This window comes from Pseudophryne corroboree, chromosome 8 (assembly GCF_028390025.1).
Source record: "Pseudophryne corroboree isolate aPseCor3 chromosome 8, aPseCor3.hap2, whole genome shotgun sequence".
Lineage (NCBI taxonomy): Eukaryota > Metazoa > Chordata > Amphibia > Anura > Myobatrachidae > Pseudophryne > Pseudophryne corroboree.
In genome coordinates this window covers 363,556,599-363,583,467 of record NC_086451.1, presented here as the reverse complement: position 1 = coordinate 363,583,467, position 26,869 = coordinate 363,556,599, and the positions used below count along the sequence as shown (strand labels likewise).

Sequence of the window (26,869 nt, the reverse complement as noted above, 5' to 3'; positions counted from 1 at the left end):
GACTCATCTGGGCAAGGAGGGAATGTGCAAGTTGGTAAGAGCATATTGGTGCGCCCCAGGATTTTCATCCCATGCAGGTAAGAGAGCAATGTCATGCCTTACCTGTTTGAGGAAGAATATCGGAAAGGCAATACCAACAGAACCATCTCATATCCCACCTACAGGCGGCCCTTTTCAGGTAATACAGATTGACTTTATACAATTACCCCCTTGTCGAAATTTGAAATATGTACTTGTTTGTATAGATGTATTCTCAAATTGGGTCGAAGCATTTCCTGCGGCCACAAATACCGCTATGTTTACTGCTAAGAAAATTGTGCAGGAATTTGTATGTAGATACGGTATCCCTAGAATAATTGAAAGTGATAGGGGTACCCATTTTACAGGTGATGTCTTTCAAGGAATGTGTAAGTTGATGGGAATTGATAGTAAGCTGCACACTCCATACCGCCCCCAGGCGAGTGCGAAGGTGGAAAGAGTGAACAGCACTATTAAAAATAAATTGAGCAAAGTTATGGCAGAAACAGGATTAACATGGCCAGAAGCTTTACCCATTGTACTATACAGCATCAGAACCACTCCCAGGTCCCCTCTTAATCTGTCCCCCTTTGAAATCTTGTTTGGTCGACAACCGCATGTTATGATTAACCCTCAGGATGATTTGAAGTGTAACAATGAAGTGACTGTAAAATACCTGGTTAACATGAGTAAACAGCTAAGGAATCAAAATGATAATTTGAAATTAGTGATTCCTGATTTACCAGATAGTAATTGTCATGACATTGAACCTGGGGATTATGTAATGATACGGAATTTTCTACGCTCAGGTTGCCTTATTGACAGATGGGAAGGACCATACCAAGTCTTATTGACTAGCACTACAGCATTGAAGGTTGCCGAGAGAGAGACTTGGGTTCATTCGTCCCATTGTAAGAAGGTTGCTGATCCAGAGAGGTCTCGTGATAAAGAACAGATGGTAGAGGAAGTTGTATCACTGGAGTGTCTGTTTCAGGAGAACTGAGACGGCACCTGAGCATTGAAAGTAATAAGATCGGAGGCAGTTGTCGATCTCCTGTTCCCTTTTATTGTTTTTCTCCACTTCCCATCCCATCTCCCCCAAGTATTTCTTTCCCCCTTCTCATTCTTCTCCGTTTCCTCCTATAAGATAGACTTGCCCCAAGAGACTGTGATCCGGATTTTCCTGTTGACCATGATGTTGACCAGAGCAGTCTGTTCCGGCGAGAGTACCATGGAGATCGAGAGAGGTTCTGGAATGGGTTCTGATGACAGAAATGGAGGCGTAGTTTTCCAAGAACAACATAATCAACAAGCAAAGGCGAGTATCAGAAAACGATCCGATAGCATTGACAATAGAAGGAATTGTGAAGGATTGTTAGCTGAAGAAAACTGTATCTGTAGGCTCTGTGACAATGTAGTTGAGGATGGGTGCATCAAGAAATGTCAGTCTAGTTTTAATATCCACATGGACCGGCATCCATTGAGTGACTATCACTCCTTAGTGGGTAATGTGTTAAATCAGACAGATTGTTGGGTATGCTCTCAAGTACCTCAAGGCAATAGCAAATCAGGATTAGTGCCCTTCCCTTTAACTATAGGGGAGGTACTTGAGCTAAGTGGTGGGAGGCCGGAGGACAGGAGGTTTAATATCTCCAGTCCTCCTAGTTTGAAGCTCCACCAATATCATGTGGATAGATCCCTAATATGTTTTAACATTTCCAATCCCCGAAAGCCGGGAAATTGGGAAGTGTCATGGAGTAACCAAACCATGACCTTTTCATATAGAGCAGATAGAATGCCTACAGATACAGAGCTTATACGCCACATAGCCGGTAGGGAAAAATCTTTCCGATATAGGTATACCCTAGGAAGTAGGTCCATGAGAGTTGGAGAGGTATCACCAGGATACTGTGCACATATCATACAAACAGATACGTGTACTAGACAGATGGGAGAATTAGGGTTAGGAGATTTCACATGGAAGATGTGTAATATGGTTATGTCCTACTCCGTCCCATATGTTCTCCCCGATGATGCATATTTCATATGCGGGAGGAAGGCGTATAAGTGGCTTGCCCCAAACTCTGAAGGATTGTGTTATATTGGAAAAGTACTGCCTGAGGTAATGACTGTATCACATACCAAAATGAAAGATATACACCGTGGTGCCCAAGCTCCTTATACTCACACTCATTACGAGCACGTCGTTAAAAGGCAACTGACAGAAAGGACAGAGCACCCGGCCTCTGATCTGATCCATGAATCCACCGGGATTCAGGTTCTACTTGCGTTAGATTTCACTCGCACCGCTAGAGGAGTGCTGAACTATAGATATATATCTGCGCTTGCAAATTTATTAGACAATATCACAGAAATGTATGACGACACTTTTAGATATACCGGAAGAGAGCTCCAAGCTTATAAAACAGAACTGGTTCAGCATAGGATGGTTCTTAATTATCTCACGGCAGTGACAGGTGGATATTGTGTCACACTGGCAACGCAGTACGGCGTAAAATGCTGCACTTATATTACGAATAGCACCGAGGACCCGGTCGAGGTCATAGACCAAAAGATGGACGACATTCTCCAATTAAAGTGGGAATTCCGCAGGAGACACAATCTCACCCTTGCTGCTGTGGGTAATGAGCTGACCAGTTGGGTGTCATGGTTGAACCCGCGAAATTGGTTCTCTGGTTTAGGAGAATGGGCTCAAGGAGTCATAATGGATGTAGGGAAATTTCTTCTATGTATCTTAGGTGTTGTCATATCGATTGGCTTGATATTTAGATGCGGTCAGGCTTTAACGAAGTGCAAACGGAGTACCAGGGTAATGAGTCTAAGGAGTGAGGAAATTGTAATTCCAATGGATTTGATCTATGACCCAACGATAGAGACAATGATGTGATGAAAATGTGATTCTACGGTCCGTTTCTTTCACCTGTTTCTCCTTTTCTCCAAGATAAAAAGACCCGCTTGGAAGAGGAATTTGATGACCTTATATACAGACAACAGATGGATTAAAGAAGAAGTTTGACAACCTTGTACACAAACAACAGATGGACTATGCCATAGACCCCCAGTTTCCCTAGAAATTTTAAATTTACGCTAGCCCAACTTTTTTTGTAAGTCTATGGACATTGACAAGGCTTTTTGCATACCGTTAATAGCAAAAGCCCAAAGGAGACTTCAAACAAGACTTCAGACAAGACTTCAGACAAGACTTAAACCAACAAATGCATATTAACCTCACATAGAATACCACTGCATTTACCATAATTGTTTCTTATCTTCATCTCTACAACCTTCAGGTAATGACACACATAGTCGATAGGGAATACAGGCACAAATATCAGCATTCACATATTCCCCCCCATTCATGTATCATCAACTAAAATGTGCTCCCCCATTTTGTTGCAACTAAAAGCCGAAAAGAGCTCGGTAAAGTTTGACAGCCCATCCACAGACCCGTACCGCGGGATAAGAAGGAATTCAAATGTATACTTCGCAATACCTCGAAGCTTGATTTAAAACACGTACGGCACGATGATACATGACCCTCCAAACATGGACTCATACACACATGCTTCTGCTATCTCACTAGGTCATACCCTTTCCTCACCTTCTCCTCTCCTCCCCTACCCAACCATAGAAATATTTACACATGACATATATTTTTCTCGTTTTTGAAATGGTTTAGGAAGTGGCAGTTATTGGTGACTGCCAAAGGGTGGACTGTCAAAGTCAGAAAAAATATCATGATGCACACTACCATATTTGCACCTCATGCGTGTCCCCGCTGCGCGTGCCCACGCTCTCCCGTGCATACGCATACCCGCTGGTGCGTGCACCCGCAGGCGCACGGTATGCGCATTTACGGTAGATTTTGTGTGCGTCTAGCGGGCGACTCGATCGTTACATATTTGAACCATATAATGTATTTTGTAGATTATGGTCCCTTTGATAGAATCTGAAATTTTAGTTAATGTAGCATGTTCATGAACAAAGAGATCCCTCTTTGTTTGATACGAAGGGTCAGACAAGGGTTATACAGTGGTGTTTAGTATCCATCGGAAGAGTATTTAATTAGCAATATTCCGGTGTTGGTTTGAAGCGGATTAATCGCTCGTGCGAATAGTTATGGACATAAGCAGTTTATGGACTTTTACTATTATTTGCACTTTATTATCCATGCGGCGGGAAACCTAGTTTCCCACCCACCTGAGCAGTTGGAAATAGTCACAGCCCACCTGTATGAATCAACCTATGACCTTTTGCTATAATGCGAAGACGAATTCCTGTGTCCAATGAACAATGAGATTGTAGGGACCATTGTATTGTATTGTGTGTGGTGTATATATAGACGAGCCGATCTGATCCAGCTCCACTCTATTCTCTTCAACGGTTCTCATTGCTGATAATCGGGAGCTGGATATCCAGAGGCGCATGCGATTGTTTCCCTTGAGCGTAAGTTTCTCCGCAATCATATTGTCTTTATTGTTATTGTGAGCCATATCTCTCTCTCTCTCTCTCTCTCTCTCTCTTCTCTTCTTTTCTCTCTCTTTTCCTCTTAAATGGTTATTGTACTGTTATTGTATTTTAAGTGTAGTTATCTGGTTAGTTAGTCTATGTTATATTGGTAGTGTATGACTTGTATTGTATTATTCTTTTGCAAATAGAACGTTCATATAAGGTGTTAGAACCTAAGATCGGTATCTGTGTATTTCTTATATTTCTAAGTATTCTCTGAGCGTCGGAGACGCTCGTACAGCTTTAAGTTAATAAGGTTACACTGTGTTACATTTACACCCTATCACTACACCAAGGTTTACTGCATAATACATTGTTTTATGGTATAGTTATAAAGGTTTTACACTGTGAGCGTCAGCGCCGCTTGTGATCTCCTCGTGGTCCCGAGCGTCCGCTACGCTAATAGCGTATCATTACATTAGTCGGCAGCCAATAGCGTGCCTGCCTATGATCTCTTGGCCGTGAGCGAACGTGACGCTTGAGCGTCTCGACTACGGCTAAGCGATTGTTACGCAACGTGCGTATCCTTACGGTATCCCATACGCCAATAGCGTACTGTGTTCTTTGACCACTTAAAGGGTTTTAAGTAAGATAAATATTTAGCTTTAACAGTAATATACTGGTTACAACATGCGATGTGAAGGGGGTTTAACTGCTCAGACCCATTTTAAGACCCGTTTTAAGAAACGTTTTAAAAGCAGGGTTTGTGATGTGAAAGTAGCATCACTCTGCATCTTCCCCACACGTTAAACCCTGCGGGTAATGTGTAGTCACCCAAATATTTAGCATTAAGTGCTGAAACCACAGAGGCTATATTTATTTTAAAATGGATTTTTCTCTGCAGCATTTGAGGCTGCAAGGAAAAATCTGCATTATGCGTGGAAATGTAGGACCTGTTTGAATAACTCCGGGCTGACAATTAATTAAACCCTGCAATTAACTGAATATGCCCCATAGTAAACAAATAAATGATTTTCTGTATATTCTGATTTCTAGGTGGTGTACTTCACTGCGATATTCCCATATGTAGTCCTTCTCATACTTCTGGTTCGAGGTGCCACTTTAGAAGGAGCATATGAAGGGATTGACTTTTATATTGGGAAACAATCAAACATTACAAAACTAATGGAAGCAGAGGTAAGTACAATCACTGCACACTAGTAAAGTAACGTCTGTAACAAATCTTGTTACCTGTGTTTTTAACTGCATGTGATAACTATATTTATGGCTGTACTTGTACTATTACATGAAGTGTGCATGCAGAGATTTGTCACCATATGGTCAGGGTTATTACAAATCAGACAAATGGAAGGGTATCAATAAAAAGAGTTGGACAGCAGATATACAGTATACCTCCCAACGTTGAAAGCTGGAGATGCGGGACCTGGTGAGTATGAAAATGGGTGGAGCCTCTGGCAAAGGGGTCGGGCTTCAGATGGAGAGGATGGGGCCCCAATTCACAAACACCCGTTATCCTCATTTTGGGTGCATGTTCAGTGCTCCTTGACTAGCTGGGCAGCCCTGGCTCACTATCCCCCCCCCCCCTCCTCCTCCCGTCTAGAGGTGTCGGCCACTGGAGGTCGCTGCATGTCACCGATAAATGAGGATAAATTGTGCCATGGCTGTAATGGGCTAGCAGTGCCTGGTCTAGCCAGCCGCAGCCACTGGTATCAGTCACTGTGATACTGTGCACTTGTAGTGCACACTGGTCTCCTCTCTCCATGCAACATCTGCCCCGCATGCCTGCATTGACGTGTGCTTATTTCAATTGTGTACAAGTGAATCACCCCTGTGGTGCCCGCCCCCTAGCCTCCTGCATCATTGCCTTAGCTCCTCCTCTTCCTTTTAGAGATAAGGAGCAGGGATGCTGCCCGAGCTGTGAGTCAGTCTTTATTCTCATAGTAAGATCCTGATCTAGCTGTTCACAGGCCACACACAAGGGGAGCATGCAGTGGGGGCGCTGAGATACAGTGTATCACCTGCAGATGCCATTGCCTGATCTCAGTATACACACACACACACACACACACACACACACACACACAGTTTGGTGCCCCTACCCCTCAAAAAAAAAGGGATAATTATACATAATTTAGGGCAAGGGTGACAGGACCAGGAGGGACAGTATCAGGACAGGGATGACAGGGCCAGTACTGAGATGAAAGGGACAGTGTGACCAGGACAGACTGAGACAGAGGGGACAGGCACAGGACAGGGGTGACAGTGGGGGCATAATATGGTGTAAGGCACATTACGTTGGTGAAAAGTAGTCCTTTGTAGCAAAGCCACACCCATTTCAGCAAGGCCACACACCTTTTTGGGGGGTGCACGAAAATGGTATTCAGACTCTAGGTCGACACTGTCTAGGTTGACATACATTAGGTCGACACCTGTTGGTCAACACAGGAAATAGGTTGACACAGCCATAAGGTCAACATGAACAATGACGACATGGAAAAAGGTCGACATGAGTTTTTCATCATTTTTTTTTCTTTTTTTAACTTTTTCATACTTTACGATCCACGTGGACTACAATTAGGTACGGTAACCTGTGCCTAGCGCAGCGGTAGCGGAATGAGGCAACTTGCCCAAAGCATGGCGAGTGAAAAAGGTGCACTAATTGGGGTTTCCCATCACTTTACGAAGAAATTGACACCAAAAAAACATTAAAAAAACTCATGTCAGACCTTTTCCATGTTGACCTAATGGCTGTGTCGACTTATTTCCTGTGTCGACCTAGACACTGCCGACCAATAGGTGTCGACCTAATATGTGTCGACCTAGACACTGTCGAACCTGAGTCCCATACACCTAGAAAATGTGCATTTTTTTATATGTATATGGGGTGGGGGCACTTTTTTTAGTGTTCGCACTGGGAGCCAATTTGTCTAGAAACAGCCCTGTTAGATTTAAAACTGCTAAACAAAATCACTATTTGCTAGTTTGTCTCTGTTGTGGGAATGGATTTGATTGATGGTTTTCATATTGTAGTCAATCAAGGTTTTGCTTAAAGTTAATATTAATGTAGACTTGGTGACCTAAAAATATAGGTCAGAGAGAGGCAGAACTCTGGGAGGCAACAGAGTCACCTGCCGCCGGGCTCCTGCTCTGAAGGGGGTCACCTCTCCTCCCATTCTGGGGCACCATTGAATTAAGTTAATTGATAGCTGTCACTATCTCTTCAGTGGCCAACTTCCTCACTGGTCCCTGCACCTTACAAATCACACCCTCTTTATTATACTGAACATACACATTTTACAGGTATCACACCCAGGATTAGAAACCACAACCTATTACACTGGAAGCAGACACCTTACTGATGAAGCTATTTGCTCCTGTATAGGAAATATGAGAATTGTAACTATATGAAGATACTTCTCTGACAATTACACGTAACTTCATATAGTCAGAATTCTCATGCTTCCTCTACAGGAGCAAATAACTCCATCAGTAAAGTGTCTGCTGTTAGTGTAACAGGTCATGGGTTATAATCCTGGGTATGACTGCTAAGAAATGTGTGATTTAAAATAAAAGACAATTAAATGTATAAATACAGTATATACATTTTTTTCAGAACACTCCATATACACACACACACACACACACACACACACACACACGCACGCACATACATACATACATACATACATACATACATACATACATACATATATTTATCTTAATATAGGAAATAGGGGCGCACCAATATTTATCTTGCCTCCGGGCAACTGTGACGAACTTACGCCACTGAGGTCAGAAACAGTCACCTGTTGTTGCTTTAGCCAATTGGGGTCATTTATACAGAATTATATGCACATTATATCACCAGGCAAAACGTGAACTTTGAAAAAATGTGCATTAAAGAACCATTACATTTACACTCCCATATTTTGGTCAAAATATACTACAGATTGAGTCTTCCATATTGATATACAAATATTCCAAAATATTTCCATGTCTTGGCATATTTGCATACCATAATGATATATCTTGGGGATGGGAGTCTAAACACAAAATGCATTTATGTTTCATATACAGTACACCTTATACACAGAAATATTTTGAAGAATTTTATGTTGAAGAAATGCTTGTGTACAATCATACACAAAATGCATTTATGTTTCATATACATCTTATACGGGAGGCATTTGATATGCCGGCTGTCGGGATCCCGGTACTCAGTATACCGGCGTTAGAATCCCAAAAGCCGGCATACCAACAACTATTCTCCTTCTTGGGGAGTCCTGAAGGGAGAATAAATAGCGTACCGTGCACGCAAGGGGCTCTTTTGCGCTTGCCCCGTTGCCAGCATAACATACTACACCCATCTTACACATCCAGTATAGCCCAACGGTAATTGTACACAATATTTGTAATCATTTTGTGCATGAAACAACGTTTGTATACATTGAACCATCGTAAAGCAAAGGTGTCACTAGCTCAGTTGCTCTTAAAAAATGTGGGTTTTCAGAATATTTTGGATATTGGATTTCTGGATATGGGAGACTCAACCTGTACTAGTGAACTAGATATGTACATACTTACTGTACGTAGGGGAAAGCTTGTACCTGTAGTTTTCAGCCTTTTACAATTCTAAAATGAAATAACATGATAAATAAAAAATACATTCATTAATATTTATAAATGCATTGTGTCATTTTAAAAAAATCATAATTCATAAACAAAATGATCATTGTAAATGTGCCATTCATTACAGGCTTGGAAAGATGCCGCCACTCAGATACTATTTTCCCTTTCCACGGCATGGGGAGGACTTATTGCTCTCTCCTCCTACAACAAATTCCACAATAACTGCTACTCAGACGCTATAGTGATTTGTATAACAAACTGCGCAACCAGTGTGTTTGCCGGATTTGCCATATTTTCCATACTTGGACATATGGCTCATGTGTCTAAGAAATCGGTTTCAGACGTAGTAGATTCAGGTACGTACAAGTGTGAAGAGTTTACATTGACTGTAATACAGCAATGACTATGAACAAGAAATACTGTATGTATGCTGTATGTTGTATGGCTATGGAGAAATGTGCAGGGCTGTTTATGGGGCTTCAGAATTCTTCTCATTATCCTTATTAATAGCTGTCCCTAGCACATGAATAATTCAGTTGCGTTATTTTTATGATGTCAATGTCACCTTCTCTTATTTAACCATTCAGTTGGTTCCAATGACTGGCACACATGTAGATTGAGTGATATGTCTACAAAGCTTATCTCCACTACACTGTACAACTTTTTGAGAATGAAAAATGGAGTCTGTAGATGGTAGAGACTTCAGAAGAATGGTGTAATGGTTAGCATTACTGCCTCATAGCACTGAGATCATGGGCCAAATGTAATAGAGCGGTGTAGAATGGTATGCCGGCGGTCGGGCTCCCGGCGACCAGCATACCGGTGCCAGAATCCTGACCGCCGGCATACCGACAGCTGGGCGAGCGCAAATGAGCCCCTTACCCCAAGCTATCTATTCTCCCTCCCAAGAGGGAGAAGAACTGTCGGTATGCCGGCAGTCGGAATTCCGGCGCCGGTATGCTTGTTTCCCCCGGAGCCCGACCGCCGGCAAAGTGAAGACTACCCGTATTAGAATGAGAGTTTCAATAAGTGAGAGATCTGGTAAGGTTTTGCAGTTTTTTTTTAAAGTGGCAATCATTTACACAGCAAGATCACCCTGGTTTTGCAGTGTAAATGATTGCCACTTTAAAAAAAACTGCAAAACCTTACCAAATCTCTCACTTTCTGAAACTCTCACTCTATTACATTTGGCCCAGTGTGTTTGATCCCCACCACAGCCCTAACTGTGGGATAATTACTGACCCAGCAGAATAGATTAACTCACTTGTGCATGATCAAAAACATCCACACAACATGACTTGTTGGGGGTCCTTGAGGACTGGAGTTGAGAACCCCTGCTATAGACTATATGCAACTGCCAAATACAGATATATATGTAATATCTCCAGATATACAAAAGAAAAGAAAAACTTTGGCGGTGTATAAAAAGTCTATAACTCTCAATTACAGTAGCTGTTAACTTTATTATACAATATAAAATAAGAAGAATAATCTAACAGCATAAAAAAGACAATGTAAAACTAATTATTCACATTAAATGAATATGAGGCTGCCATAAATATATTTGACGTCAGAGAATACTCTTAAATTAGTGAACAAATGTCAGTGTTCATGAATTGTCTCTGTAAGACAGCAAAATAATGTCACTCAATCATAGGTAATAAATACCTAGTCCTCCAGTACAACGGTAAGTTGCAATAACTTATATGCAAATCCTTTGGTTATACATCTCCCCACTAATTAAACATACAGGTGTGGATAAATATGTCAGTACTAAAAGTGCTAGTATGCATTCTACTAATAGAATGCAGCTACAATTTGCTTTGCTTCCTGGCATAGCTAGTTCAAAAAGTCCCTGGCACTATTGAGTCTTAGGCATACTCGCTGGCCGCGATTCGGCGTCAGTGCCCAGAGCACCGAGTGGATGAGAATTTTAAACCATTCCTGTCCTTCAGTGATGATTTCAAGCTGGACCTGTGCAACCCAGAAAACCAGGCGTTCCAAACCTCCACTACTGCCGCAAACTGCACATGACTTGCTTTAGTCTCTCTAGGAGGGAGCTGATCCCACAAGAATATGGGTAATTCAGGTGAGAGGCTACCCCTCTCCCTACACTAGTGTGTAGCCATCTTTACAGGAGACTGCAAACACGAGCAATAACACCAACAACAAACATGAACACATTGCGTTTCGTATGCGTTTTCACTTGCATTTTTGCTAGTTTTGCAAAATATCAAAACAAAGGGGTGTGGTTCGTTTTATCGACAGTATCTAGGTCGACAATGTTTAGGTCAACCACTATAGGTCGACAGTCACTAGGTCGACATGGATGGAAGGTCGACAGGGTTTCTAGGCCGACATGTGCTAGGTCGACAGGACTAAAGGCCGACATGAGGAATTTTTTTTTGGTGTCGTTTTCTTCGTAGAGTGACCGGGATCCCAAATTAGTGCACCGCGTCCCCTCGCATGGCTCTCTTCGCTCGCCATGCTTCGGGCATGGTGCCTTCGCTCCGCTAGGCACACTTTACCGTTACAATCGTAGTCCACGTGGATCGTTAAGTATGAAAAACTCATGTCGACCTTTAGACCTGTCGACCTAGCACATGTCGACCTAGAAACCCTGTCGACCTTCCATCCATGTCGACCTAGTGACTGTCGACCTATAGTGGTCGACCTAAACATTGTCGACCTAGACACTGTCGATCTTCAGACCGGATCCCAAACAAAGACCTCATTCTGATATATGTATAAGAATTATATTTGCTGCAGTAGTTTATTTATTTATTTATTTATTTATTTATTTGACTTAGGCTTTGGTTTGGCATTTATCGTGTATCCAGAAGCTTTAACACAGTTACCAATTTCTCCTCTTTGGTCATTCCTGTTTTTCTTCATGCTCCTCACCCTGGGTTTAGACTCTCAGTTTGCAATGATAGGTAAGAGTGCTTTTAAAATACTGTTTACATGAACTCACTTTAATTGGGCTTGCATTACAATGTAAGACATAATACACATACCCGATATTTGGTTATTCAGGGATCTTTATAGACCCTGCACAAACTTTATATCTGTATTGCCACTCTCTGCAGCATTACAGATGTTACCATTATATTCAGCAAGCTGGGTCTCCTTCTGGAGGCCAGATGAAAACCATGCTAGTACTATATGTAAGGGTTTTCTCCTCTACACGGGCAGCTTAATGCAGCTGGCGAGGAGTTCTTGCACTAAGGCGTTGTGTAGCGGCCGGCCTCTCCAGCTTCACAAGTCTCCCATAGATGAGTTGAGCCCAGTGGTTTCCAAACATTTTTGAATCACAGCGCCCTAGAATATCAGAATTTTTTTCACGGCACCCCTAGGCCAAAAATTTCTTGAGAAATTTAGAAAGAAATATTACATTAAGTAGATCGCGTTTATATGTCATCCTTAGGGTCAGTTGTGTGGTGAGGAACAAGATTTGCTTCTGTTTGGCCACGTATTTTATGACTGGCAGCCACCAGCACTGGTTTTAGCTATTCTATTGACCATGAATAATTTGAATTGGTCCTGGACCACCAACCCAGGGCACCCCTGCAAGTGTCCCGAGGCACCCCAGGGAGCCACGGCACACAGTTTGGGAACCCCTGGTTTAGGGTAATGCCATCTAAGGGGATGGAGGAAGCAGCAAAGCACCAAATAAATCTCTGATATCTCCAGTGTTTAGATGTTGAGAAAGTTCCTTTCTCTCGTTTAAACACAGGAAATGTCCTGTTACTCATCTTTGTAATTAGACTCCTGAGTGTGAGTCATAAATTTCCCATGGCCAGTCAGAAGCAATAAGCCCAGTACTCACGGGCCGATCAAGGAGAGATGCGTGCTGAGCGAACCGCTCAGCACACATCTCTCCTGCCGCTCAGCACAGCGCGATCTGTGCTGAGCGTGCGGGGGGAGACGGGGGGGCCGCTCACTTCACCCAGCGGGTGAAGTGAGCGACCCGCTAGATTGGCCTGCATGCAGGCCAATCTAGCAGCGGCGATAGCGATGTGCGGGGCCGCGCATCGCTATCGCCGAGGGGGCTACACACGGAGCGATCCTGCCGATATTCTAAGCAATCTAGTCAGATTGCTTAGAATATCGCTCCGTGAGTACCCCCCTTTATGCATAAGATGCAGAGTAGTACTGTCTCCTTCAGCTAACAACCTAGTAGTCAATGTAGTTATTTATAGCAATAAAATTTAGTCCAACTCTGGACAATCACTTTTCCCTGCACATATCATATTCGAGGCCTGAGTTATTTGTCTAGGAATCACAAAATATTCAAATAAAAAGTTGGGATATCCAACTAACTCAGACCATAAACCGATACTATATGCAAACATCTGGCCTGTGGTTCAGCATTAATTATGATGTCTACAGTAACTTTTTACCTTCATACATGTTTACAAGATGCTATGACAACTCATGAGTTTTCTGCAGGAAAATGTCAATAACTAGTCTGGTAAGGACATGACCAGCGATAGCACAGACATTAGTAGCACTACTGAAAACTGTGCTTATTTCCTATATGCAGATAATATGCACTAATCCTCCGTATTCCCACCAGTCCCCTAATAATGAATGGGCCGTTTATGAAAAACATGCAGAAACTAGCATTTCCGCATGTGTATCGGGCTCATAATGGATGATAAACACTCAGCTCTCCTGATATTAATGGCAGCTGTAAGTACAGTGATGGCTGGATGCTGAGCATGCAGAGTATGTGGCCACCATAGTTACTCCACTGGCAGCATTAAACTACTGTATATAATATGGATATATAAAGCTATATCCATATCACATATCTAAATTATAAGTGCTCCAGAGGGCAATTACACCCATACACGTTTAATCCGGCATCCACTGCAAGTCATCTCTTGGTATATGTATCAATCTAAGATATTCTTATGGGATGCGGTCAGGATCCCAGCAGTCAGGACCCTGACAGACAGAATACTGACAGCAGGATCCAAAAGCTCAGAATCCCAGCAGTAAGTACTGGGGTTACAGTTAGGCATTAGGGGGGGTTAGGGTTAGGCTGCAAGAAGGGTGGGTTGGGGACGGCTGCAGGAGGGATGGGTTAAAATTGGGCTGCAGGAGAGGACAGTTAAGGTTAGGCTGCAGGAGGAGATGGTTAGGGTTAGGCTGCGGGAGGGGGCAGTTAGAGTTTGCCTGCGGGAAGGTGCGGTTAGCGTTAGGCACTAGGGAAGGGTTAGGCCACAGGTGTATGGGTTAGGCTGCGGGAGGGGATGGTTAGGGTGCAGAAGAGGTGGGTTAGGACTAGGTTGCGGGAGGGAACAGTTAGGGTTAGGCTGCAGCAGGGGGGCAGTTAGAGTTTGGCTGCGGGAGGGGGCGGTTAAAGGTTAGGCTGCGAGAGGGGGCAAATAGAGTTAGGCTGCGGGAAGGTGCGGTTAGCGTTAGGCACTAGGGGGTGAGTTAGGGTTAGGCTGCAGGTGTATGAGTTAGGCTCCGGAAGGGGACAGTTAGGGCTAGAGTGCAGGAGACGTTTGTTAGGACTAGATTGCGGGAGGGAACAGTTAGTGTTAGGCTGCGGGAAGGGGCAGCTAGAGTTTGGCTGCAGGAGGGGGTGGTTAAGGGTTAGGCTGTGGGAGGGGGCGATTAGAGTTAGGCTGCAGGAAGGTGCGGTTAGCGTTAGGCACTAGGGAGAGGGATAGGGTTAGGCCTCAGGGGTATGGGTTAGGCTGCGGGAGGGCATGGTTATGGTGCAGAAGAGGTGGGTTAGGGCTAGGTTGCGGGAGGGGACAGTTAGGGTTTGGCTGTGGGAGGGGATGATTGGGTTATACTGTGGGAGGGATAATAAGGGTTAGGGTACAGAAGGGTGGGTTAGGGTTAGGCTGTGTGAGGGGATGGTTAGGGCTAAGGGTAGGGTTAAAATACTTACAGTAATCCGTCAGGATGCCGATGTCAGCATTCTGATGGTCGGGATAGTGACTGCCGGCATTTCAATACCTACCAACCTATTCTTACGCTACTCATGAATTAGTATTTTACTTTTATAATATGCCTGTTTTTAGAATAAATATAGTAAATATCTAAGTAATATGCCTTTTTCAGAAACGATCACAACATCTATACAAGACGCCTTTCCTGATCTCATGAAGAAAAGACGGATCCTTGTCACTATTTGCTGTTGTGCTGTTCTGTTTCTGCTTGGTCTGGTCTGTGTTACCCAGGTATCATTTCCATTATTTTGTCTATGGTGAGATTTATCAATCATGGTGAGATATGGGGGCAGATTCTGAGTCTGAGACTGCTTTAGTGCCTTTTGCTATCACCTCATCCTCTGGAATACAGATGGGCATCTGAATGCACAAAGGCTGTGATACCCACTTTGTGTGGCTGCAGTCGCAACCACCAGAAGCACCATTGGAATCTGCCACTGCTTGGTATCTTGGTTCAGTGAAAGATATTTGTTGATGAAACCTCTCACCATGTTTAGCGCTAACTGCATATTGGTTGGGTGGGAAGAAGCTGAAGTGACAGTGGAGAAAATGCATTTTCAGGGACATTCTTCAGCCAATTTGCTTGTAAGCTGTAAGCATGCTGTCTACTTGCTCAACATACTGATCAGATCTATTATTTCCAAGAAAGTTCTTCACCACAAACATAAAGGCATCCCAAGCTGCCAACTCAAGTATATTTAACTTCAATCTGAACTCTGTATCTCGAATAACTTCACGAATCTGTGGTACTTTAAATACTCCTGCTTTTATCTTAGCATCAGATAGCACTACTCCAATTTTCTCCCTCAGATAGAGGAAGCCACTTCCATTGTGGTCCATAGCCTTCACAAAGTTTTTCATCCACCCCAATTTTATGTGGATTGGTGGAAGATAAACTTTATGAGGATCTACTGTACTATGGACTTGTGGAGAACATGGGCCCTCATTCCGAGTTGTTCGCTCGCTAGCCGCTTTTCGTAGCAGTGCACACGCTAAGCCGCCGCCCTCTGGGAGTGAATCTTAGCTTAGCAGAATTGCGAACGAAATATTCGCAATATTGCGAAAATATTTTTCTTTGCAGTTTCTGAGTAGCTCCAGACTTACTCTTCCAGTGCGATCAGTTCAGTGCTTGTCGTTCCTGGTTTGACGTCACAAACACACCCAGCGTTCGCCCAGACACTTCCCCGTTTCTCCAGCCACTCCCGCGTTTTTCCCAGAAACGGCAGCGTTTTTTCACACACTCCCATAAAACGTCCAGTTTCCGCCCAGAAACACCCACTTCCTGTCAATCACACTACGATAACCAGAACGAAGAAAAAGCTCGTAATGCCGTGAGTAAAATACCAAACTTCTTAGCAATTTTACTTGGCGCAGCCGCAGTGCGAACATTGCGCATGCGCAGTTAGCGGAAAATCGCACCGATGCGAAGGAAAAGAACGAGCGAACAACTCGGAATGAGGGCCATGGTGTTTATCAATGATATGTTCAGATCTTGCTGGCCAGTCTTTCACATCATAATTGGTGGTTTTGTCATTTCTGTCCCAGAGGCTCAAGAAGCAAATGTTTTTGGTGTACCCTAACTGTAATCAGTCACTGTAATAACTATTATACAGTATAATGTTTAAAATCTAAAACAGATGGCCATAACTTTAGTTCCTGGTGGGATAGGCCAATTCAGAGTTCAGATTTGGAACAGCACACAGATATTAGGGGGTAATTCTGAGTTGATCGCAGCAGCAAATTTGTTAGCAATTGGGCAAAACCATGTGCACTGCAGGGGGGGGCAGATATAACATTTGCAGAGAGAGTTAGATTTGGGTGGGTTATTTTGTTTCTGTGCAGGGTAAATACTGGCTGCTTTATTTTTACACTGCAATTTAGATTTCAGTTTGAATACACCCCACCCAAATCTAACTCTCTCTGCACATTATATCTGCTCCTCCTGCAGTGCACATGGGCCCTCATTCCGAGTTGTTCGCTCGCTAGCTGCTTTTAGCAGCATTGCACACGCTAAGTCGCCACCCTCTGGGAGTGTATCTTAGCTTAGCAGAATTGCGAACGAAAGATTCGCAGAATTGCGAATAGAAATTTCTTAGCAGTTTCTGAGTAGCTCCAGACTTACTCAGCCATTGCGATCAGTTCAGTCAGTTTCGTTCCTGGTTTGACGTCACAAACACACCCAGCGTTTGCCCAGACACTCCCCCGTTTCTGCAGACACTCCCGCGTTTTTCCCAGAAACGCCAGCGTTTTTTCGCACACGCCCAGAAAACGGCAAGTTTCCGCCCAGAAACACCCACTTCCTGTCAATCACAGTACGATCACCAGAACGATGAAAAATCCTCGTTATGCCGTGAGTAAAATACCTAACTTTTGTGTAAAATAACTAAGCGCATGCGCTCTGCGAACCTTGCGCATGCGCAGTAAGCGATTAATCGCAGTATAGCGAAAATCAGCAACGAGCGAACAACTCGGAATGACCCCCATGGTTTTGCCCAACTGCTAACAAATTGGCTGCTGCGATCAACTCAGAATTAGGCCCTTAGTCAAGAACACTTGCATTTTCCTTAGTAGCTGACAATAACTATTTTTTTGTTGTCTAGTGTAGTCTTTCCATAGTTGTCCGTAGGGATTATATACTATGACAAGCTTCATAATACTGTTCTCCAATCCCAGTTTCTGGATATGTGGAGAAAAATAAAACAATGTTTTGAAATCCTACTGTAAGTGCAGCATTTACTCTAACAGCTGACACTTCTTAGGGGCAGAGTATGATTGCTAGCAATCAGAAACAGGCATCCTGCTGAATGGATCATAACAGGTTTGCTGTGTCAGGACCTGCTTTGAGCAAGTCACTTAAGCCAAAAACGATTTAAAAGACATGTATGTATTGTCAATGTATTTCATGGTTTTTCAGTTACAATTTCATCATGATTCAGGGAACCTGATAAAGGAATAACTTCAAAACCATGAAATGTGTTAATTATTAGTGTCTGTGGAACTGTTTTGAATTTGTTTGTTAATTTAAATCCTGAAAATGCCTCTTTCTGTTTCTCTGTAAGCTTTCAGCTGCAACTAATTTCCTAACTGTTCCTAGACATTCAGAAGTTAGGTAGTACTTGAGAGAGTCCCACTCCCAGGATTACGTCACCTTCACAAAACTCCTGTCACTCTGGTGATAGTGTAACATTTTATGTGTAAAAATAATTTTTGAATGTTTTTTTCATTTATTATATACTTAAACAGAAATATAGTTATTTTATATAATCCCATGCATTTGTATATTGCCATGCAGAGTCAAGCTGAATCTATCACTACACTTTATATTCACAGGGGGCAAGGGATCCACCTTTTGTTCTCCTTTTCATTAGTACACAAGGCATCATTTCTGATATAAGGATGTTGGTATCTGATCACACAATGTTTTTAGTCCATAGAGCATTGACATGCTGCTTAGGATTCATAATCTGTATTCACAGTTGGTGTGGCCATAGATATTGTAAGCGGAAATAGTTTACATTAGAAGTGCTCCCTTTCCCATGTGCTTATGAAAATTCTTCATGCCAGTGGTTCTCAAACTGTGTGCTGCGACACCCTGGGGTGCCTTGGGACACTTGCAGGGGTGCCCTGGGTTGGTGGTTCAGGACCAATTCAAATTATTTATGGTCAATGCAATAAGATAAACCAGTGCTGGTGGCTGTCAATCATAAAATATATGGACAAACAGAAGCAAACCTTATCTGTCACCACACAACTGAACTTAAGGATGACATGCTTAATTTATTTCTTTATAAGTGTCTCAATAAGAAACTTTTGGCCTAGGGTAATTCTGATACTCTAGGGTGCCACGATTCAAAAAAGTTTGGGAACCACTGCTCTATGCTGTATTGTGGCATACTGGAATGTTAGGAGACAACAGATTTTGGAAAGTTCCAAAAGCCTTTTGATTCTTATCAGTGAGTAGGGGAGTTTGTGGCCCCAAAACCAGTTACTTGCAGACCCTGTGACATGTAAGGAGTTAGGACACGAAGTGTAGGGGGTTTTAGTAGAAGGAACAAAGCAGAGGGGAGAATTCAGTGTGAGCTGAGGACAGAGGATGGAAGGCACAGGCTAGTGTCCAGGAGAAACGCAGTCTGGGGACTGTGAAACAAGCATGGTATTCCACAGTCCCTGGCATTATAGAACAGCATGTAGGTGCTGCTAGGAAGAGCAAGAGATATCCAGATTTGCAATGTGAGAGCCACAGTATGCAGAGTACAGTGGAAGGAACCAGGAACAAAGGCATCTTCAGGGATACCCAAGAAGCAGGACGGGAGGTGCGAGTCTGCGGGAGAGCACGACCTGGGTGAGTGGTAGGAACCATGTTTGGCGGAAGGCCCCCAGTAACGTGTCCATGAGAGATCCCGTTTAGATAGAGCCCCTAGCGAATGGGGGAGAGCACACTGAAATGAATCTCAGTTTGCGGAAGCCGCACTACTGATTCCCAGAGACTGCAATGGTATGTACTGTAATGCTGCCACATCACTGTAAATGCTGTTATTGCCAGTGAAGCAAATAAAAGGAGATGTAACCTGATGTAACCCATATGAATATTACGCTGCAGAGAAGAACAAGGAGTTAAATGTTATTGTCGTGATAACCCTGTCTGAACTGTGAATAAACTGCTTGCCTATGTGATGAAATGGCCTGGCGTGCAATGCTTTTAAAATCACTGATGGACCTGCCGCTGCCCGGCTATCACAGTATTATTTATATGGGGAAAATAGGTGGTTGGTAAAGACTAAGCACAAAATAATATTCAAAAAGAGAAAAGTAAATAGAAATAATTATACAGTATGTGCTCCCCTAAAAATTGTGATGGCCAAAGTATGTGGCTAGTTTGGCATATGGTAAATACTACCCTGCAACTGTGCTAGTGTGACACTGTGATGTCATCATGCGTTATATAGATAGTGTAGAGTATATATAGAGAGTGCAGCGTCATTTAATTAATCAATGCTTCTCTATAAAGGAAATGTTTAGATACCTGAAATGAGCAAGGGTCATAGGTGAGACCCTTAAAACTTATACTAGAGAATAGGGAAATCACTGCAAAAGTTCATGCGGGTGGTCTTCAGGTTGCCGACTGTCGGGATTTATTCTGTATTAATCCTTACTGTTTTATGAAGTCAGGAATTTTCTGGGTAAACCTGATTGATTACTTCTGTGGCGGATGGGCCATCCTCTTTGCGGCCGTGCTTGAGCTGGCAGGAATATGCTGGATATATGGTAAGATGTATTCAAAATATTATATTAAGCACTTTGGTCACTGATAAAAATTATTTTGCAATACCCTTGATATGATTAAAAATGCAGCAGCTCTGCGTATTTGATGTTGGTATGATGCCACGCTTCTGATTTGTCTGTACAATTGCTCCTGTTCATAGCCAATGTACCTAGGCTAGCTGTGCAGTCTGGCAACAACTATAGACAGCATAATATTTTAGCATCTCTGCTTCGGGCAACCAGTCTGCTCTGGCATTTCCTTGCCTAGAATGAGCTACTGTATGCACACTAAAGTGCCAAGTTATATATTCTGAAGACATTTAAATGATAATCAAGAGGTTGACACAGTGCATACTGTATATGGGGAGCCACAGTGTTTTTTCCTGTACTATATTATGGGGGCACTGAGACACCAATAATCAGGAATCTTTAATAGGGCAACCTTTATACCATTCTTGTGCATTTAAGGGATAATGCAAGTTGGAAGTTGGAACATAATCCTGTTAGCATTTACAGAGTCTATGTTATGGTTTTTTTACATTCTGCGTGCTCCAAATCCAGGCCATCTTAATGTATAGGCACACTGGGCATCTGCCCAAGTCTTCACGATTCAAGGGGCCTTCAAGCAGGGGCATGCTGGGCCAGGGGGCAGCTGTCCACCTAGGCTGGTGCCTTCTGAGCTTCTTTGGAGGCAGGTAAAGAATGCTGCCAGCAGCTCTGATTGTGAATTGCACACAATCCGAGTAGCCGGGCAGTATTCTCTACAGGGGCATTTTAAGAGAGGAGTGCAGACTCTGGGCGGGCCCTCTCCTCTCCATGGTGCCGTAGGCTCTGGCGTATGCACAGGTCTCCAGAAACATGGTGCCTGCCATGGTCCAGAGACAAATTTCAGACTGTGCATGCGCTGCGGCCATTTTTGGTGGAAGTTTTGCCATGGCTGCAGTGGCTGTAGCGTCCGTCGTGGGACTCCAGAAGGGTAAGTATTACAGCATGGGTGCCCGTGTGTACCGCACACACTGCACCCATGATAGACACGCCAATGATTCTCTACCTGCCTCCTAGCCTGCAGCTAGACAGTGAATGACTGCCAATTTCCTTACTGATGGATGGCTGGAGCTATCCAGCAATCAGAGTGCTGAAAGCCATTCACTGTAGGTAAGCATGTGGCAAAATGGAGCAGGACCATAGGAGGGGTAATTTATGTTGTATATATATATATATATATATATATATATATATATTCCTGTAAATGGTTGAATAGGGGCCCAGTACATTGCTTTGCCCAGGGCTTACAATGCTGTTAAGATTGCCTGTCCAAATCTGAGTGTTTGCAATTAGGGGCAATGCTGGGCAGTACACATATCAGGCGCATCTCATTTGCGGGTAAAGGGTTTTAACTGCGCTTTAACAGATCCTTCGCAGATGAACTAAACTGAGTTTAATTTTAGTGAGTCTCAAATCAAAATGCACTATGAGTCAAAATATAAATTCAGGCAGAAAAATGTAACTGCAATGTAACCACAATGTAATTGCAATTTACAAAGAGTTCTAAATTACTAGAAGGCAAAACTGTAAAGTGACATTTTTACAATTTACATTTTACATGTGGATCTACAATCCTGCAAAAATTGCTGCATGCTGATTCCATGGGACAGATCTCATAGTGGAACGTGGGCATGGTGCTGTGTACTATTCACTGACCGGGACATACAGATAAACAGTATACTGCTCATCCATATTGTTGCATATTGGAACTGACCCTGGAGCATATTTATTATCAAGTTCTCTAAACCATATAATTGTTGTTTATCGCCAATTATTAAACCACATGCAAGGACAGAAGGATCATTCCATGAAAATGGTCTTTTTATGTAACATTTGTTACTAGTTTTCATGACAAGCTTTGTATCTTCAAAATTAAAGAATATCATGTACCACACAAACAACATTTACTTTGCACAAAATATTCAAAACACAGGCTCAAAAAAATATATTTTACATGAAATATATTTCAAAATGTAACATTTGTTACCATGGAATGACCCAGAAGCTCAGGAATCAGTATGATTTACTGGCGGCCGGGATGCCGGCCGTCAGTATACCAACAACGGTATGTCGGCAGTGGGGTGATCGCTAAGAGTCCTCATGCTGGCTCGCTGTGCTCTCCACAGGTTCTATTCCCACTCTATGGCTGTCATGGACACCCACGAGTGGGGATAGCTCCTGTTCACCGGGAATCCGGCTGTCGGCATTGTCAGCTGTCGGTATTCCGGCGTCTGTATCCTGACCGCCGGGATCCTGACAGCCAGCAAATTAACTGCATCCCGAGGCTCCAATAGGTCGGAGCTGTCATTGTGACGTGTTAGAACTTAGTGAAGTGATGGAAAATGCAGTCATTTCATTTCTCCTTCGGTAGCCAGGTGAAGTACAGTACATGGGCGGTCTGCTGACCACACGCGTGTGAGTGGAGAGTGTCAGGGATTCTCTCCGGATAACTATTACAATGTGTAGCCTATAACACATTTGAAAATGGCATTAGTTACTGGGGAAATTAAGCAGCCCCATAAAAGGGGACTCTGCTTGCTTCATTTGGGTGATACGTATTATTTTTAGTTACCCTCTGAAAAAAACGTGTTTTCAGGCTATTTGCCACAAATATTGAATGGTAAATAAGTCCCTGAATGTAATATAGGTGTGTATCACCACCTGCTGTCAAAACCTGGTAATGTTGCCATGATATATTCATTTTACTGCTTTATAATACACAGAATGATATCTAATCATTTTAAGCCAAAAAATGTAAGGCCATTCTGATTATATTTCCATTGCAGAACAACATTGTGAAATGGAACCAGAGAACACAGAACTAAAACTGAATTGACGAATGCAAACAGTTTCTAAACAGTACATAGATTGCTCCATACAGGCCCGCCATCAGGGGGGGGGGTCAGGAGGAGATGATGGTGCGATTGAGAGATGGCGCAGGGAATGTGCTGAAAGATGATGCAGGGAGATGATGGTGTGGCTGAGAGATGACACAGGGAGGGAATGATGGTGTGCTGAGAGATGATGCAGGGAGGAGATGATGGTGTGGCTGAGAGATGACACAGGGAGGGGATGATGGTGTGCTGAGAAATGATGCAGGGAGGAGGTGATGGTGTGCTGAGAGACAACACAGGGAGGAGATGATGGTGTGGTTGACAGATGATGCAGGGAGGAGATGACGGTGTCGCTGAGAGGTGTCGCAGGAAGGAGATGATCACGTGCTGAGAAATGATGCAGGGAGGCAGTGGCTATAACTATAAATTAGGCACCCCCCCACCCAAAAAGTTTCGACCATCACCCACATGATAACTGCTCATTGTCAGCGGTTCTGCTAGTGGTCAGGGGATTCCCCCACAACCGCCACCTCCTCTTTCATCCTTAATAACTGTCTCCTCTGAGGTGGTGGCCATTTTTGGAGGGACATTTTCAATGGGGTCTCACGACAGTACCGCAGACAAGTGTCTCCAGGAACAGGCAGTGGCATAGCAATAGCCCCAACAGACCCTCAGCGCCCACAAGCCACCCAGCGCCCCCAAGTCACTGCGGGGTCTGCAGGGGCTATTGGTACGCCACTGCAGGGAGGAGATAATTGTGTTGTTGAGAGACGACACAGGCAGGAGATGATGCTGTGGCTGAGAGACATTTTATATTGCAGTGAGTGCCAATAGGCGATGGTAGACATTCCCAATAGGCAGTGGTCAACAAGCCCTTCCGCTGGTGCAACCCCTAATAAAATGTGTTGTGCATGCCTATGTATCCAATGTGCTACAAATCACCATCCCCATTTTTTTACATGTTAAAAAAAAGCATTTTCTTCACACACTGCAGGAAAAACCACCAGGAAGAGGAAGTGTTTGTAACACACAAGATAACGCAAACCACTGTTAGTGGGAGGTCCAGCTTTTTGCATGTGCAGATGTGCAAAAATCGCTACCAAGCGATTTTTGCACATCAGGGACGGGGTCTGAATTAGACCCTTTACCATTAGCATGCCGGTGACTGAGTTTTATTTATTATTATTCTTATCCCTGTTTTGCCAACTTTCTCCCTCTTTTTCTCTCAATTTCCCTCCTCCATTTTCTCTCACCCAAACACTTTCTCCTCACCTATCTCTAATCTTCCCCCACCTTTTCTCCTTTTCTCCCAACACAATATTTTCCCCCCTAACTCTCTTTCTCCCTCCCACTGCTGTTTCTCTATATCACATTCACAACCACCTGTTTCTCTCCTGTGCATCTCTGACACTGGTTCATACCAAATTACGTTATTTTCCAATGTGATGACATAATTTTTATCAGCAGTAAATTTTATTATATAGATTTGTGGGAAGTTTGGAAAGGTATAGCACTAGCATTTTAGACACCTTGGCCAATAGAACAGCTAGTCTTTGGAAAGAAAAAATGCCCAAAATGCACAGTGAGCTCTAGTCATTGTGGAACCATTTGGCTTGTATGTCAACATTTTTATCAGATGGTAATATTGCACATTATTTTTTTTTAAATCTAAATAACTTGACATGCGCCATATACTAATGCTGTTATTTTGTGTAAACAGGTGCTAATAAGTTCATTAAGGACATTGAAATGATGATTGGGAAAAAGCACTGGATCTTCTGGTTGTGGTGGAGAGTGTGTTGGTTATTTGTGTCACCAGCCCTGTTAACGGTAAGTCATATCACTTTTCTTTAGCTGCACACAAGTACATCATACTTAGGCTTAAACCATTTTCTACTTATATTAAAAATGTAAGTATAAAGGAATACATTTGACTATATTCTTGTGGCAGATATACAATATAGCTCTGAATGTTATTTCCACATGGATGTTCTAATGTTACCTATTGTACAGCTCAATATCAAAATAGAGATTATCCTCCATCTGCCCACAGTCACCAATTTCCCTCAAATATTCCCCACCATCAACAACCACAGTTCCTCATCTCTGCTGTCTTATTGTCACTCTTTTTTTCACCTCTGAAATATTGGTAGTATACTCAGAGGAGTCACCGGGTGTGGTGATACCCGGTACGCACCCCTGATCTCCTTCAGCGCTCCCGGCAAAAAGGGGGCGTGGTCTTACACACAGTGGGCGTGGCTTCATGGGGAACCTGGAATCGTCACTCTGGGGGTATGCGCAGCATCTCCGGAGATGCTGGGCTTCCCCCAGAGACAGCCTCTTCTATGACAGGAGCCGGGTGCTGTAGGAGACTTTCTCACTGCAGCACCTGGCTCTTGTCACTGCGGAGGAGCTGACATTTGGTGTCACCCCCCTCCAGGTGTCACACCCGGGTGCAGACAGCACCCCCCGCACCCGCCTTGTGACGCCACTGAGTATACTGTATAAGGCCTCTTCTTCCCAAGATGCAACCAGAACTCTTATCAATTCTCTTGTCATCTCCCAACTGGTCTATAGTCTATAGATCTACACTAAAAAGGTCTACAGTCAATAGGTCGACTTCTAATGGTCGACATGTATTAGGTCGACATTTTCAAAATGTCGACATGTAAAAGGTAGAAGTTCAAAAGGTCGACAGGTTCAAAGGTCGACATGACAATGGTTGACACATATATGGTCAATATACCTTTTTCCACTTTTTTTTTTACTTTTCCATACTTTACCATCCACGTGGACAACGATTGGGAATAGTAACCTGCCCGAAGCATGGCGAGCAAAGCAAGCATTGCAAGGGCGCACAGTACACTAAAGGGGCTTTTTGTGGCAGAAAAGTGACAAAACACCCCCCATAAAACAACAAAAAAATTTAAATTTTTGTGTTGACCGTTTCCATGGCCACATTTTGACCCTGTCAAACTTTTCCACTGTCTACCTATTCTATGTTGACCTTTTAACCCTATCGATCTAATGCATGTCGACCATTAGTGGTAGACCTATTGACTTTAGTCCTGTTTAGTGTAGATCTTATGATCCACACCCCTTCTAACTTGACTACTGCAATGTCTTTCAATTTGCCTACAGTACCTGCCATTCTTTTCATCCTTGATGAGTATTGGGGATTTGAAACACACTGTGCCGTGCAGCCCATTAAAGAGCACCCACGAAACACCAGGGGCAAGATGTAATGAAGACCGAGGTGGCCAGAGATGCAGGTTCACGGCCGAACTCGAACGTTTTTTTAAAACGGCAATTATGTACAAGGCATAGTTTTGCCTTGTACATGACTGACACTTTAAAAAAATGCACCTCCGGCCAACTCAGACTTTATTACATCTAGCCGCAATTATTAAAAGGACCAAATTCTCTTTTGCAGCCAGTCAGCTGATCTTATGTACTGTATATGATATCAGAGTTTCATTTTCTGTCCTGTCCACAGGATCTGCTGACAGGTAGTAGTAGTAATAGGACATTGAGCTTACCAGCATGTATAAGAAGCATGCACAAGCAGGCGGTATTTTCGCCCTGTACTGGTATACTATAAAGTTTGGAGTCCTT

At 43.2% G+C, this 26,869-nt stretch overlaps 1 protein-coding gene across 1 annotated transcript in view; it reads left to right on the top strand.

The window, feature by feature from the left end:
• The window catches only part of LOC134949138 (sodium- and chloride-dependent neutral and basic amino acid transporter B(0+)-like), a 131,082-nt gene that overhangs the window by 101,535 nt on the left and 2,678 nt on the right, over positions 1-26,869 (top strand). Inside the window, exons 7-12 of the mRNA XM_063937546.1 lie at positions 5,545-5,685; positions 9,266-9,494; positions 11,949-12,074; positions 15,226-15,344; positions 20,279-20,378; positions 24,975-25,084. Of these exons, the coding sequence (XP_063793616.1) occupies positions 5,545-5,685; positions 9,266-9,494; positions 11,949-12,074; positions 15,226-15,344; positions 20,279-20,378; positions 24,975-25,084 (825 nt within the window). The remainder of the gene's footprint in view (positions 1-5,544; positions 5,686-9,265; positions 9,495-11,948; positions 12,075-15,225; positions 15,345-20,278; positions 20,379-24,974; positions 25,085-26,869) is intronic.